Source organism: Falco punctatus (assembly GCF_963210335.1).
Source record: "Falco punctatus genome assembly, chromosome: 3".
Classification (NCBI taxonomy): Eukaryota; Metazoa; Chordata; class Aves; order Falconiformes; family Falconidae; genus Falco; species Falco punctatus.
The window spans coordinates 40,193,119-40,208,615 of NC_137582.1; the positions used below are offsets into that span (position 1 = coordinate 40,193,119).

Consider the following 15,497-nt stretch of genomic DNA (forward strand, 5'->3'; position numbering starts at 1 on the left):
CAGTATCTCTATTAAATCTTTTGTTTTAGATACCCACTAGGATTATGAGTTTTATAGTTTTCTTTGGAAAAACATTTTGTAGGTTTGTCTTCAGGATCCATTAAGTCTGAAATACTATAGCTGGTGTAACTGCTTTATGAAAAGTGTATCTGCAAGTTGCTTCATTTATTGGATGCACGCAGTTTGCTTCTGAGTGGTGCTTATTTCCACCTACAGAGTCATCACAAAATCAGCCAGTGCAAAGGACAAAGGATGTTCCGGCCCAGGAAAGGAAAATGCAGAATCCAAAAATGCTCCCCCACTTAAAATACACCCATGTAATTTGGGCAGTACAGGAAAAATCAGGCTTTCTGAAGACTGAATGAAGGCCTGTGGTGGAGCAGCACGGGACACAGAGGGAATCGCCTCCCCCGCCCGGTGAGCCGCCCATCACCCGCAGGCGCCGCCCGGCCCTCGCCCGCAGCCGCCCGGCCGTACTGCGCGCAGGGAGCGCCGCGGGGCCAGGCCTGCTGCAGGGCCCTAGGCCGGCCTTCCCGCAGGCCACGCCAGGCGTGAGGGGCGCCCCGAGACCTGTACACGGGCACCGCCGGCGTTACCGGATCCCTCACGCACTCCGGAGGGGCACATCCACAAACAGAGCGCGGCAGGGGGTCAGCCCGCTCCCGCCCCCCCGGCGGCGGTGACGGCCGACCCTACAGCCGGCGCCCGCCGCGGGAGACGCCAATAAGCCCCCCTGCCCCGCCGCAGGCCAGGACGGCGGCGGCGGCCGCCCCAGCGCCCCCGGCCCCAGCCCCGGCCGCACCGCCCCCTCCTCGCGCATGCGCGGCCGCCCGGCCGGTGGCGCGGGCACGTGACCGGGGAGGGGACGGGCGCGCGGCGCTGCGTCTCCGTGGGTCCGGGCCGGCGGCGCAGAGGGTAGGGGGAGGATCCATCATGGCGTCTATGCAGGTGAGGAGCCTGCGGCGGAGCCCGGACAGCGCCGGGACGCGGGGGCGGTGGCCGGGCGGCGGCGGCGGCCCGGAGCCGGGGGTGGCCCGGAGCCGGGAGGGGCCGTTTCGAGCTGTTTCTCCGGGCATGTGCGCGGTGGTGCGCCCCGGCGAGCGGCCGCCGGGGCAGCGGCTGAGGGAGTGGGTTGCGGCCGCGGGTGTAGGGGGATCGGCGGGGCCGGGCAGGGCGGGTGGCGGCGGGCTGGGGCCGGGCCGGCGCTGGGCCGGAGCGGCGCCCCGCGGGGGCAGGCGGTGAGGGGCGAGGCCGGGTGCCGGGGGGGGGAGGGGGGAGGGAGCCGCAAGTGAGGGCGGGCGGGGCGGGATGGCGGGGGGGGGGGGGGAGGAGGTGGGAGGTGGCGGGAGGCACCGGGGGGTGGGGGGGGAGTTGCCTCGGGGAGAGGTTTGGCAGCGGTGCGCCCCCTCCCTCGGGAGGCGAAGGGATCCCTCTCCCCCTCCCCAGGGTTTGAGGGGGCCACTGGCCGACGGTTCCATCTTGCCGGGCGTTTTGGGGTTACGGCGCCCTAATTGTCGGGCTCGGGGGGCTGGGGCAGGCGGGTTTTGTCCCAGGCCGTGTGCCCGTGCTGCCCGTGGGCTCCTCTTCCTTCGGGTAAAATGAGATTGTATGTGGTGTCGGTCCTGTGGCCAGATAACGTCTGGTTTTACTTGGATGGGGTTGCTGTAGGTACAGTGGCATGAAACACCCTGCTGCTTGACAGGTATTTCCAGCTGAATTATTTATTCATACCTTATCCCAAGGAGTTCTTAAATAGTAGCTGCAGAAATTACTCTGAAAGAATGGATCGCTTTCACTGTGTGCTGCTCGGAGTGGATGGTGATTTATTATGACTGGGACAGGAGAAAAGATTGCTGGGTTTTGTGGCAGTAGCCCCTGTCTTTCCTTATTTCACCTGCGACTGTTCAGCTTTCCCCCGAATTCTTACAGTTTTCCATTTTGGTTTTAGATCTGGATGATCTAGCGCTTCTGTTCTCTTTCTCAGACTGCTGTTTCTTTTCTTTTCTCTTTCCTGTTTTCATTTTGGTTCAGTATAACTTACATTTTCTTTTGCTAATAATGGAACAGCTCAGACAGAGTATGCAGAATGAATTATGTTATTTTAATTGTCCTGATAGTCTGAATTTAGCATAGCTAAAAAGAGTTAAATGTCAAAGCACTGAACTTTGGGGTAAAAATTCTGCTTGTGAAGTCTAGAAGCATAAAAACCCCACGGTGCGTCCGAGTTGTTGAAATGAAATGGGATCGAGAACTCGAACGTACTGTACAGAATGTTCTTCATTTAGCAGTAGCTTAGACAGTCTGATCTGCCTTCTTTTTAACAGCTTTATGTGGCAAATGCATTTTTGTAATGCCCTTCTTTTAATGTTCAGACTTTCACAAGAATAACTGCAAAAGAGAGGCAATAGTTTATTAAGTAGTATCTTTTATAAAGCTGTGTGAAAAGTGTTGGGGAGTGACAGCTGTGAAACTTGAAGGAGGCACTCAGTGGGACTTTGTAAAACTGCTGTGTTGCTGTCTGTGGCCTAGTAAATTACCTTCTACAGCTTACCTCACCCTCATTCCTGTTGCTCCCCCTAGTAAAGGGGAAATAGTGATTACAAATTACGTTGTTTAAGATACGTGAATAACAAATGTCGCCCCAAAGTAAGAAAAGTTACATGTGGAGGGTAGCACTCATTTCCTGAAAATACAGCCATGGTGATTGCTTTCTAATGTTATAATTGCTTTCATTTCAGAAATACCAGCTGTATGATTACACTTTTTTTTTTTTAATGGTTTTCTGTTGTCTTTTGATGAGAAGCTCAAGGCAATTTATGGAGGGTTTTTTTTTGTCTGTGTACTGGTAGTTGTATAATGTTCTGATGACCTCTTTCTGAGTTTAGTAAATTCAGAGTTTAGTAATGTAGTTTAGCAAATTAGAAATAGAGTTGTCTGGGATATTTTTTTTTAAATAAATAGGAAGCATAAATGGAAAACTAGTAAGTGAACTGTAAAATTAGGAAGTTTCTGAATAGTAGACACCTTCCCTGCTGAACAAGACTTCACGGCTCTGAATTCTTCTATTAATTAACATTTAAATCTCCAGTGCAAAAAACATTTCACAAAGAAAGCTGTTGTATATAAATTTAAGTATTTTTTTGGTTCAGGATAATTTAATTTATTACTATTTGTACTAACATGTAATATGTAAGTTGTCTGACGTAAAGAGGAGACATCCTTTTTTTTGATTGTGTACAGTGTTTTTAAATACCCAATGTTTAATTGAAATGTTTGTGCAACTCATTGCAGTCTCTGACTATACCAGTAGTTTATCACTGTGGTATTATGCCAATTCCTTATTGGTATGTTAAATAAGTTTTAGTTACTTCTTAAACTGCTGTAAATTTAGACAGCAATATATGATGCCCTGGGTTAATTACATCTTATTTTTACAGATCCACTGAAATGTCTCTGATTAACTTAAAGCTAGAGTTATCTCATCAGCTTGTTCTAAGTCAATCTACAAGGAAAGTTTTGGAACCGTAAGAAATCGCCTCATTTTACCAGTGGTACTGAACATGAAGAGCTGCTGTGGTTGAGTTGATGCATAGTAACTTGTAAAACTTGAGAGTTTGAGCTTCTGTGTGTCTCATTTAAATTCATTGCGATCATTGTGTGGACATTCTTTAATGGTAGTTTTCTGTAACACTTTTTTTCTGGAATAATAGAACCAATGTTGATGAGACTTTTATGTTTTTGTTTTCTATCCACAGTGTTGTCCAAAGTGTTGGCTAATTTGCCACTACTGGACTGGTTTAAACCTGGTTTGCATAACTTTAAGCAAATCATAATTTTTTTCTTAAACAAAGCCTCCAAACAAACCTTGAAGGAAAAGCATCTGTTTTCAAGATTTTTTTCCCAGAAAGGGCTCGAGTTTGTGCAACTTTTTCCTGAAAAAAAACCCAGAAATATTCTGAAAAGTAGAAAGTAGTTTAGAACAAGTGAATAGAATGGATTAGCTTCAGAATATTTGGTATAGCATCTTTAGTAATCTGAAGTAGTAAAGCTACAGATAACAAATATATGGCAAAAGCTGAAGAAATAAGCAGTAAATACTTTTTCTCAGGACAGCTGGAAACACAGAACTTTCATTAAGAATAGAAGAGGAGGTAGAAAATAGAACCAAGGAAGTTCAGTTGAAAATGTACAGAAAATACATAATTGTTGTACAAAGTGTTAGACGATTAAGACCTTTCTCTCAACTCACAGATACTTTTTCCCTCTTCAACTTGAAAGATTGACTTTATCCATAATACTGACATTTTAATTACTATTGTTTCACCTTTCCCCTCCTTTCAGTTTTAATACCAGGTTACTTCAAACGCTGTACTATGATTGGACATATTTAAACAGCTTTCACAAACACAGCCATGGGAACAGTTTCAGGTTTGCATTTTATCACCAAAGTAACCTCTCATCTTTTCTTTAAAGTTCGGCACATGAGATTTGTACATGTGGATATATTTAAATCTGATTAAATACCGAACTAGTGTAATTAATGACACAAACAGCTTTAGTAAAGAGTGTAGAATGTTAACCTTCATCATGCGTTTGTGTTATCAGGATATTTTTTTTTTTGCCCTTGAAAACTGCCTGTTGGTGGGCCGCCATCAAATTACACGCAGACATCAAAATAAAGTGCTGCTTGAAAGGTCTTGTTCCAGCAATAGATTTTCTTCAAAATGTATGTCTAAACAGGCTTTTAATAAAATAATTGTGCTAGGTGAAAATGCAGAATTCATGCTACAGTTTGAGGTCACAAGCCCCAAACCAATATCAATACAAAAGGTTTCCACAAGTTTCACCTTAATGTTTTCACCCAGTGGGGTAGAGAATGGGGAGAATGTGTACAGGCCACTGAAATCTCAAAAAAAAATGACACATGCTTTAGGTTAAACTTTCTTGGTTCTGTTCTTTACCTGCTTGTCTTGTCTTAGTGGAAGTCTGTGTTTTCAGCTGTTCTTAGAACAATTTCTTATTGCTTAATCTTTCTTCAATATTGGCAGCATTTTATTTAATAATTTGGAAATAACTTTGACAGCTTTGTCCTGGAAAAAGTTCTAAAGTATTTCTAATACATCTTCCAAAAAATCCCCAACAGACCCAACCTTAAGTGAGGAAAGCTTTCAATCAACTGAAACTTCAGTGGTGGTGCACATGTGTTCTGTACTGTTAAACATCATAGTATGGGATGCTGTTTGTGTTGTTTCAAATATTTTAAAAACAAAATTAGTGGTTACTGTAACTATATAACCAGTTCTGGGATAAAAACACAGTGAAATTATTGGTCGTTAGTAACAACTTGAAATATTTAGAGGTGCCATTGGTGAAACCCTGTTGAAGATAAAAATTTCCATCATTTTTTAAACAGAAAAACTGCAAGTACAATAATGGAGACCAGAATGAGTGGAGAACAAAAAGCATTTCTCTTGTCCAGTAAAAGGTTGTTGTCTTTTATGTAACCTTCAGTTATCAGTGTGTACTGATATGTGGTATATTAGCTTTGGCATATAGCCATGCTACAGTAAAATAAGATAAATGTAAAATTATATTATAGTTATTTTAACAGAGTGAGTTAATTTAATCTTGGTTTTTTTTTTTTTATAATCTCTTAAAGTGAGTTGAATATCAAGTGGAGTTTAAAATTTGTAGTCTTTAAGTAAAACAGAAGTTATGGCTTTAGGCCCTGAGAGTTTCATTTGCTTGTTTTTGTATCTGCCTGCATAAATAGTGTTTTGGGAGACAATTTGCCTCATTTTTTGAGCTAGAGTAAAAGAATTCACTTCCGGAAAAGAAAGCAGTAGTACACAAGTTTACTGAAACCAGTGTCCCTGAGTGTCGTCAGCAGACCTTTCTTCCAAATAGACCAACTATATAGCTAAAATATAGAAAACAGTGAATGCTTTCAACCTGTCACATTGAACACTGATATCTCATTAATATGTGTATGATTTAAATCAGGAAAATAAAAGCAGGCAGGCATTTATTGTAAAGAATAGTTATTCCGGTTGATTGTAAATATTTTTGGTCAGTGTTTGATAGTGTCTTGCACTTCCTTTTAGGCTTAGCTATTCAAGCTCTCAGAAGGGGAAAAGAGAAAACAATATGTTTGCAAAAGCCAGGGAATGTTGTCTTATTAAGCTGCTCCCTTGGAAAGCTTGGTGAGTTTGTAATTAATAAGCTAAAGCAGCTTAGCTCAAACAATGTGTGAAACTTACGTGATCAAGCACTTTAATTGTTTGCTTAAATTCTACCAAGCTAAGACTTGCAGACTAAAGGATCCTCACTATATATTTACAGATACAGGCTGTACTTATGAATACTCCCAGAGATTGTGATTAAATTACCTCTACTAATATGAAAGAGAGAAGGTGCAACTTCCATTGAGTTTACCCATAGTTATGGCTGTGTTCAGTGAATGCAAATGCGTTTGGTATAATGATGCTGTCTCTTAAGTGGCCTTGGTTTACAAACAAGAGATGAACTTTCAAGTAGTTCACAGGCTAAAGTTTCCACTGGGAGGTGCAGAGGGGACGAGTGTGGCAAAGGTCTTTTTCTCAGTACTTGGAGCCAAAAATTTTGTGTATCTTGCATGGTTTTGAAGTAGGGAAGGACTGTGACAGAGCTGTCAGCTGGGGGTTGGGTTTTTGCCTTTTGAAGGGAGAAAGAGACTATATTACCCATTAATTGAAACCTGTTATAACTTCATTTGTTAAAACCAAATGAAAACAAAGTAAATAAGTTAAATGTTTTAAAATAAAAAAAGCCAGTAATCAATCTTTTGTGACAGAATGAAGGTCAGGTAACCTTTCTTCTGCCTGCTTTTGACAGGTGGTGAGGGCTTTCAAGAGATGTTTTGGAATCTGTGCCAGCTTTTGCAGGTTTTTTTTCTTTTTGTTTTCCCTCTGAGGTGACCTTAATCACTGGAATGAAAGACAGATATCAGTCTGGGGTGGCAGGGGAAGAAGGGGAGGAACCCCATAATTTCTGGGAGCAGTATTAATATGTTAGAAAAGAAAGGACAGAAGTTAATGGTGGTAGAGCAGGAATTACAAGGCACCTTGTTTTGGTAATTAGTGATCTGATTGAGAATACTAGCTTTTCATCCTTTCATACACAGTATTAAAAAATAATTGTTTCTCCTTGGATAATTGCAAAGTTGTTTGTTATCTTTTTTATTCAACTTAGTTAAAAGTACTGCTTGATCAGCCTCAAGAAGAAAATCCTGTATGTGTCAATAAATGATAATAATAGTTTACTAGAGTATAGCAAATATAGGGGCTAAAAGTCTGCTGGAATAAAATGCTTTCTAAAAGTTGATGCTGCTTGTTCACATAGATTTATTTATTTCTTCTTGATTAGAAATTGGTAGCAAATAATGAGAAGAGACAAGGAAACTAAATGGAGTAAAGTTTCCTAAGTATAGAAATTCACTCCCCATCGTATTTAGGGATACAGATTTGATGAATATTTAAATATTTTACAGTTTGTGGCTTCCAACGTTTCCCCCCTTTTCTTCCAAAGGCTTTTTGTCAGAATACAGCATTTCATCTTGGTTATCGACCTTTGGAATCTTTTTTTATAAAGATGAGAAATTCCTGGGTAGACATATGATTGCCCTCATTGTGCCAGCCCTTGCTGTTGTCTTAAATCAGTTTCATTAACTGAAGCAGTTCAAATAATGCAAGACTCTTGTTCTTAAAAGATGAAATTATTTGTGTTTTACTGTTTAGTGCTGTGTGAGGCTTGTACTGGGTGTTGGTACATTTGAAGACACGGTTTGTAAAGCATATGACTAGCTGTCAGTTTCATTTTATTCTTTATTAGTGAATTTCACTTAATTTGCTTTAAAATGACAGATTCATTGTAAAAAAAATTGATTCCCTGGCAAAAAGCTTTTCAGACTGGAGTGCAGTGTGTTGTGTGTGTAGTTATTGATTTAACTTTAATTATACTGTAGTTTTGATTTCAGGTTGAATTTGTCTCTTAGTAAATTTTAGTCAAGCATATTATTCTCTTCAGAAGAGGACTGTGTTGCTTTGATCTTTCAATCAAATATTTTAGAATATTTTGGAGCATGTGTAGGTAATACTCTGTTACCGAACTGGGAAATCAACAATCCTTCCTCCCACCCCCCAAATCCATCACCTAATATATTTTTGAATGCTCGGAAGAAGAAAAAAATTAGTGGTGGAAACTTATTCATAAGTAGCTCATTAAAAGATTCATACATTGCCTTTTGGTTCGTTTAAAAAGAGAGAAATGTACAAAATGCCTGACATTCAGAACCTGAAACATGGCTTGGTCTGGGAAAACAACATTAGAACTGGGTTGCCAGATGTTAACATGTTTTATTAGAAATGAGGAGGAGGAGACTAATCTGCTTCTGCGTTCTCAGTACAGATTGAAAACCTGATATTCAGCCAAAAATAGACACAACTGAAAACCAATTTTTCAAATTCAAATCCTGGTATTATTTTTTATAGACAGGGTATTCTGTGAAGCTGTTTTGTTATGTGTCCTGCTGAAGCCTTAATTGGGCACATCCAGACAATGATCTTTCTTTCCTCCTCTGGGCCATGATTAAAACTTACCAGGAGAACTTCAATTAGGAGAAATTCATGCAGGACTCTGATAATCAAGTGTCTGGATGGTTTGTGAGTTCGGTAGTCTGGGCCAAATGTTTTCAGCTGAATTAAGGAATATACTCTGCAGGGGCTTTCTTGAATGGCATGATTGATTAGGAAACAAAGGATTTTTTTGATTTATAGGAACCATCATCTTTTCTTTAGCTTCCTTAAGTAGCAAGATGGACTGTAGCAGGTAATTTTTTCTTAAACTTCACAATTTTTAATCTTTACCTTGTTTCTTTTGCCTTTGAGAGTTTTTGGTATTTAAAGTTAGGTTTCTAATTAGAGAGTAACATGCAATCAGTTCCAGCAATACTTAACAGTGTTAAAAATGCAGTGTGTGTTGGGGTTTTGGGGTGTGATATGGGTTTTCTTTTTTCTGTAGAGGCGTTTTGTTTGAAAAGTAGGGCTATCTACCCAGTGTTTAGAATGTCATATTCTGGATTTGAGATACTTTTCTGTAAGAAATGTGTGAATGGAAGAATCAAAATAATGAAAATAGAGTTGTTGCTGATCTTACTCTCTCGGGCTAGTAAGTTGCACTAGCAGAGTAGCAACAGCTTTGCTTATGAATCAACGTGGTGGTGATGTAACAACATGGTTGTTGCAGCCTGTTAACAGCCCTTCCTGTTCTGGTAGGGGGTTACTGCTTTGCATTCATTCAGTGAGGGAGAGCTTGAAGAAATCTGTTTCCTGCATGCAAAAGCTTCTTCAAAACAGAAAGGATGTTTTTTGTGAAACATTTTATAACTTGAGTAAGGGTGAAGGTGGCAGCCTGTAGCTCTTAAGTAAAATGTAAATTATTTGCTAGGACTCCATCATAGTACTGACAGTGCTTTTGCACTAACAGTTTGCTGGATACATTTAAATCTTTGGGTGTGGAAGAGAATAGTTGGTAGTTACTGAAGAAAAATTGTTAGGTCTCCCTAGGGTGCAGTGGCCTTACCAGCATAAAGTAGAAGAATAGAGCCCCTGAGGGATTGATTTTTAAATTTTAACTGTTTATGAGTTCATTTCTTTTCCTCTTTGATTTACAAGACAAATTCAGATTTGAGTTTATGGTACCTAGGAAGGCTTGACCTTGGAAGGCTACTCCTTTCTTGAATCATTGAAACAAAGAGAATGAAATTAGAGTGCATGGAAATAGGTTTCTAACAGTATTCAAGTGAGATGTTCTGGACACCCGTGCTTCCTCATCGGTGAAGTTGCTGTTCTGTCTTTTTGTCGTATCGTCATGATACTGCCTAACTGAACATGGCTAGTAGAGTCCCTACCACTCCAGGTGAAAAGGCTTCCATGTGTCACCTTAATTGCCCATCACAGCTTGTTTTAGTGGTAAAAGAAGGTGTGGTGATAGAACTCTTCCTCCAGCAGAAATGAACAGAAGCTGTTGGCCCGTTTTCCACTTTTTGCTCTACTGGTAGGTTTCTGCTCTGCAGGTAGAGAAAAATTGCTTTTCTCCCAGCTGTTTTCTACCATGCTCCTATCACTGCCCTCGATATATCCTGTCTTGTACTGAGTCTTCATTTGGTTTAATCAGCTCAGTTTTTCTCTCCCTTCCTTTCTCTCAAAAAGAGGAAAGTCTCTAAAATAGACTTTCAAGTCTGTCTTAAAGGTTGTTCATAGGTATAGTGTTTGTCTAAGCTTATCATTTAGTTTACCCATTTAAGACACTGCACATTTCATACAGCATTCCTTGAAACACCAAAAAGTGGAATATTCAAGAACTGCAAAGATAAAGCAGTTGAATATATACATTGATCTTTCTTCAATTTTATTTTGTATCATTCACCTTTATAAAGTTTATATTTTCAGCTCCAAGGAGATAATAAGCCAGGAGTATGGGCACACAGTTGAACTTGATTGGATTATGGTGTTAATATTTTACTGCTAATCAACAAAGCCAGTGCAGCACTGTATGTATTCTTTGTCCACTCCAGTCATGAAGTATAATACATTAAACAATATTTGTTGGCTATCTTAGTTGCTCTCAGCTGTAGGTACATAATTTGTACTTGGTAGTGACCCATATAACTAAGGGTGCCTTGCTTTTTCACTGTACACATGTTTTTGTTTGCACATAGCTTTGTTTAACTCTCTAGGCTCCTGTTTTCCAAGGGAGGGGCAAAGCTGTTCTAAGAATTCTGTCAATGGGCTTAGAAGTGGAAAGACACCTGATACTGTGATACCACTCTCAATGCCTTTAAAAAAAAAAAAGTGATTTTCGCATACCTACAAGAGCTAGATAGTTTTTCATGGCAGAAGAGGAAAATACCTTTGACTGCATGGTTGCATTGTCAGGGATTGTGGTTCAAGTCTGTCTACCTGTCCGTCCATGGGTATAATCCTTGTTTGTGGTAGAATCAGAAAAAAGATCCCTGGTTTTGGGAAATGTGATCATGATACCATCATGCATGCTTTAGGAATATAGGATATTGCCTTTTGATGTAGCTGACAGGGTCACAGGGATCAGTGAAATAATTTTCTGTCTAATAAGCATTCATGTGATACAGAATATCTAGCGTAATGGTGCACAGTAACCAAACTATCTGATTCTAGAAGATGCATTCTGAAATACTCATGTTATCAACTTTCAAACCTCTTCCTGTCCTAAGTTGCCACCCTCTCCCCCTTTTCACGTATTGCATCTTTATATGCTTCTGCCCTACCTTCTGCTTCTTTTTATGATTCACCAGGAATCAACACAAGTGAGAATTCAGCTGTGGCATTTGAGATATTGCTGCACCAGTTCCAGAGGTGGCCAAGTAAGATGTGTGCCAGTTTGGAGGAAGAAGAATGTATTTTTGCTTAGCAAAGGTGCTAGAAGCTATTGGCTTCAGAGATATATTTAGCTTGAACTATGACAGACAGTGAGCGCTGTCTATCAGGACTGAAATGATACAGGTGCTTGCAAGCTGTCTGGGGAGCCGGCAGGAATTTTACTCCACTGATGCCAGTTAATTTTGTGTTCTTCGCTTCACATGCTTTGAGTCTTATGAGCTTGACACTTTGGAAGAATCTGTGGAGGATAAATGAAGGGGTTGCACAAATCCTATTTGACAGAATTAGCAACAGAATACAAGCCACTGCTATGTCAGTTACGTCTCAACTGCTTGAATAAACTTTCTTTTGGAACTGATGTTTGGATCAGTGTTGTGTGTTTTGATTTCATCCTTGAATCATCCTTCCCTGTAGAGGCAGGTGAATTAAGTAATCTTCATTACAAAGACTTCCACCTTTTTGGAAATATTTGTATAAACCACTGGTTGTGTCAATACTCTGCCTTTTGCAGCTGTTTATTCCTTTATTTGAAGGACTATGGTGTTAGCCAGCCTTGGTTTTCTGATCTTGCTACTCTGCTGTTCTGTTTCCCTCTAGATAGTGAATGTTTTTTAGTATTGTGATACTTTTTGATTTTGGTTTATTTGGAACTTGTATTAAAAGAATATTTAAGCATAAACTCCTCTCTCAAAAATAAGGGAAAGATTAAATTAAGATTGCCTGTGCATTCTTCATTCTCCCTTTATTTAACTCCGTGATTGCAGTCCGTGACAAGCAAGAAAGGAGTTCCTGTATGAAATCTTAAGATGGACTAGCAGAAACATTGGAAAGATGGTCTTGTGATGTGAAAAGAACAGTACATCAAGCACAGATCCCAACTGAGGAAGCTGGTGACAGTGAGGATGTCTGGAGGTTCCTGGTGATACTTTGTGTAGAATTCTCACCTTCCAGAGCATATCAATGTATAGAAAATATCTCTTTGGAAGTTACTGTGGGAGTGAGTAGCTACACTAGCTTGTATTTTGACTTAAAGGAGCTGGTTGAGAGGCTGAAAGCAACTTGAATATGTGATAAAAAAAAAAAGGTATTCCTGATCCATAGTAAGAAAAAAAGCAGAAGTAATAATGATACTGACTTTAGATATGCATGTCTTAACATAGCTGGAGATCTGTAAATAAAGAGGGACTCCTTATAATCAAGAGTGTTGAAGGGCTACAAGTTTCTAGAAGAAAATACTAAATTACAGTGACAAGCTGTCTCAATGTGGAAAAAATATAGGAATAATAGTAAAAGCAGTATGGCTACATGAGAAGCTATTTAGTGACTTGGAAGATTGAAAAGGCTTTGTACAGAACAGTGAAAATAAGTAATTACTGCTAAAGCTCAATATGAAAGAAAGGGACGAGCATGTAAGAGTGAAATCTGTCCATGGTTCATTGTTTTAAATCAGCAGATCCAAAAAGTATTAAAAAAAGGTTTTGTAAATTACTAGAAAGATGAAGAAAGGTATGAGCCTGTGAATAGAAAAGGGAAGTACATATGACACGGATACTTAATAAATCAGACCAAACAAAAGGACAGATTCAATACCTTTTAGGCATTGGATATTATGTCAGTCACTAGGATTCAACGGGGGTGTTGGTTTGGGGTATATTTAACTGTTTAAACAACTGAATCTGAGGTTTTTGACAATTACTTTGAGTGAGTTTTCAGATTATAAATGCTATTTTTTAATTCTGCTGTCATGTGGAAGGGTGGCTTCTGGAAATCAGTGAACCGAATAGTCTCTGATACCTATAGGATATAATAGGCAACTTGTGAATACCTAGATAAAAAGTAGGCAAAATGAGTTTCAGAAGAATCACATTGAACTAACGATTTCCTCCCTTTACTGCGTGGTAACTTGTGAAAGTGGAGCAGTAGCTGTATTCTGACTGCAAATATTTTTGTCTTGCATTAGTGTGACGTGAATAAACTCACAAGAAAAATGTGTTAAAATCATTACATATATCTATATAAATAAATCATTAAAATAGAAATTGATGGAGTTTTTTTCCTTATTAACTGCAAAGACCACTTCTCAAGGTATCACAGCTGTAGTTTGGTTGTAGTAAAATCACTCTTGTTTCAGCTGGGTGTCTAAGAGTGGGTGTTTTCTGTCCAGCTGAGTGGACTACTAAAGGGTATTTCGAGGGCCGTCTGCACTGGCTTAAAAGAATGAAGTGTTTAGTTGAGTAAAAACTGAGGAAGAAGTAAGTTCAAATAGGTAAAAGAATTCACTTCTGTATCCATGAAGACCAAGAGAAGTAATTTGACATAATTTATTCAATCACCTAGACCTCTTACTGTGAAGAAAATTCTTCTAATTATAAAAGCAAGAGATAGGGTGATGTGGAAAATGTTAAAGGTTTTTAACTACAAGGATATTTTAAGAATCTTTAATCCATCCTTATGTTAGAAAGATGGAGAGGTGACTTCCCTGAGGTATCTTCAAGTGTTAAATTTCTCAGATTCTACAAATAAGAGACAGTTAAAATTGTCTGAAAAGTGTTAATCCATTATACTTTCTCTGGCTATGTACGTCGCTGCTAATTCTCAAGAATTTTGTGCCTCAAAGTTTTCTGTATTCATGGCTGTCAAATACAAGGAAGGCTTTTTTTCCCCTCTGAAATTGTTCCTTTTTAAAAGCTTAATTTCAGAAACTTGCAGTTGCAGTGTGCCTTTTGTATGTGATGTGTGGGCTTGGTATATCAGTCATGGTTTTTTAAAAAGCGCATAACTGAATTATCTCGAAGCTAAGAGTACATGTTTCTGGATTTGTGCATGATGTTACAGTAGTCTTTAGATAGCGTTACCCTGAGAAAATCAATGTTCTTTGTAACCTCTTTGGTTAGCTAGTGCAAATATTGCTAAACACCAGAGAGGAATTAATTTCAAGTTGTTGCATTTAAACTTCAGACGTTTTCTGAGTTACTGTGGTAACCAGGAGCTCAATTTCCTAATTAAACTGTGTGAGTCTGGCCTTCAAGGGCTTAATTTAAGAATGATTTTTTAAAAAAAAAAACTAGATCTGGCTCGTGATAATCCAGTTTTGTTTATTAATGAAACACAACATGAGACAAATTATTTTAAGTTGTGGTAAGGGAGAGAGGAAGAAAAAATAGTCCTTCATAATATCTGTAGAGATTATTTTCCAAATTTTCTGAATACGCTTAGCTGCATATTGGGCTGTGCATGCATATAGCCAGCAGCCCAAGGGGAGTGCTTCTTCCCCTCTGACACTTGAGACCACATCTGGAGTAGTTTCTTTAGGGAGCCCCAGTACAAGGCAGACATTGATGTACTGGAGTGAGTCCAGCAGATGGCCACCAAGATGGTTAGTGGCTGAACTACATGATGTACACAGAGATGACTGGATTTCTTCGCCTTTAAGAAGGCAAAGAGAGGGTCTTTCTGATGCCTACAACAACCTAATGGGGGGGTGTCGGGGGAAATGGAGCCACAGTGGGAAGACAAGGGGCAAAACACAAATTGGAACATGAGATACTCCAATAATATATAAAAGAAATATTTTATACCATGAGGGGAGTCAAACATTGGAATGTACTGACCAGAGGCGTTGATTAAAAGACAATTTTCTAAATATTAGTTAGCCCCTCTCGTAAAACATTGTTTCAGTATTTGAATGAATTCTGGTTGGTAGGCCACGATGCCCTCTACCATTTTGTTACAGTTGTTATAGATTACTCTTGACCTTCTTCTGGAAAAGGTCTTATAGGCAGCTGTTTGTTAGTCTGTACAGAAATGAGTTGATGCTTGATAGAAAAAATGAAATTTTGAAAGTGTCTGTGAAATCCTATTAAAGATACCCAACTATGTTCATCAGATAAGGTGTGGTTAATTTGTATGGCATAGTTGATGGAACAGTAGTACGTTGTAAAAGAGAGAGTATTATTTTATTATTCCAGTTGGGAAAAAAACCAAATAAGGGCTTATATTCTCACAAGCATCACATATTAAATGTGTATTAGTTGGTCCAATAGA

The 15,497-nt window shown here is 39.6% G+C and overlaps 1 protein-coding gene across 1 annotated transcript in view; it reads left to right on the forward strand.

Annotated features, from left to right (window-relative positions):
* The first annotated feature begins 666 nt into the window (after nucleotides 1–666).
* The window catches only part of UBE2W (ubiquitin conjugating enzyme E2 W), a 44,138-nt gene continuing 29,307 nt past the window's right edge, over nucleotides 667–15,497 (forward strand). The window contains exon 1 of the mRNA XM_080381456.1: nucleotides 667–948. Coding sequence (XP_080237582.1) covers nucleotides 934–948 — 15 coding nt within the window. The 5' untranslated portion in view covers nucleotides 667–933. The remainder of the gene's footprint in view (nucleotides 949–15,497) is intronic.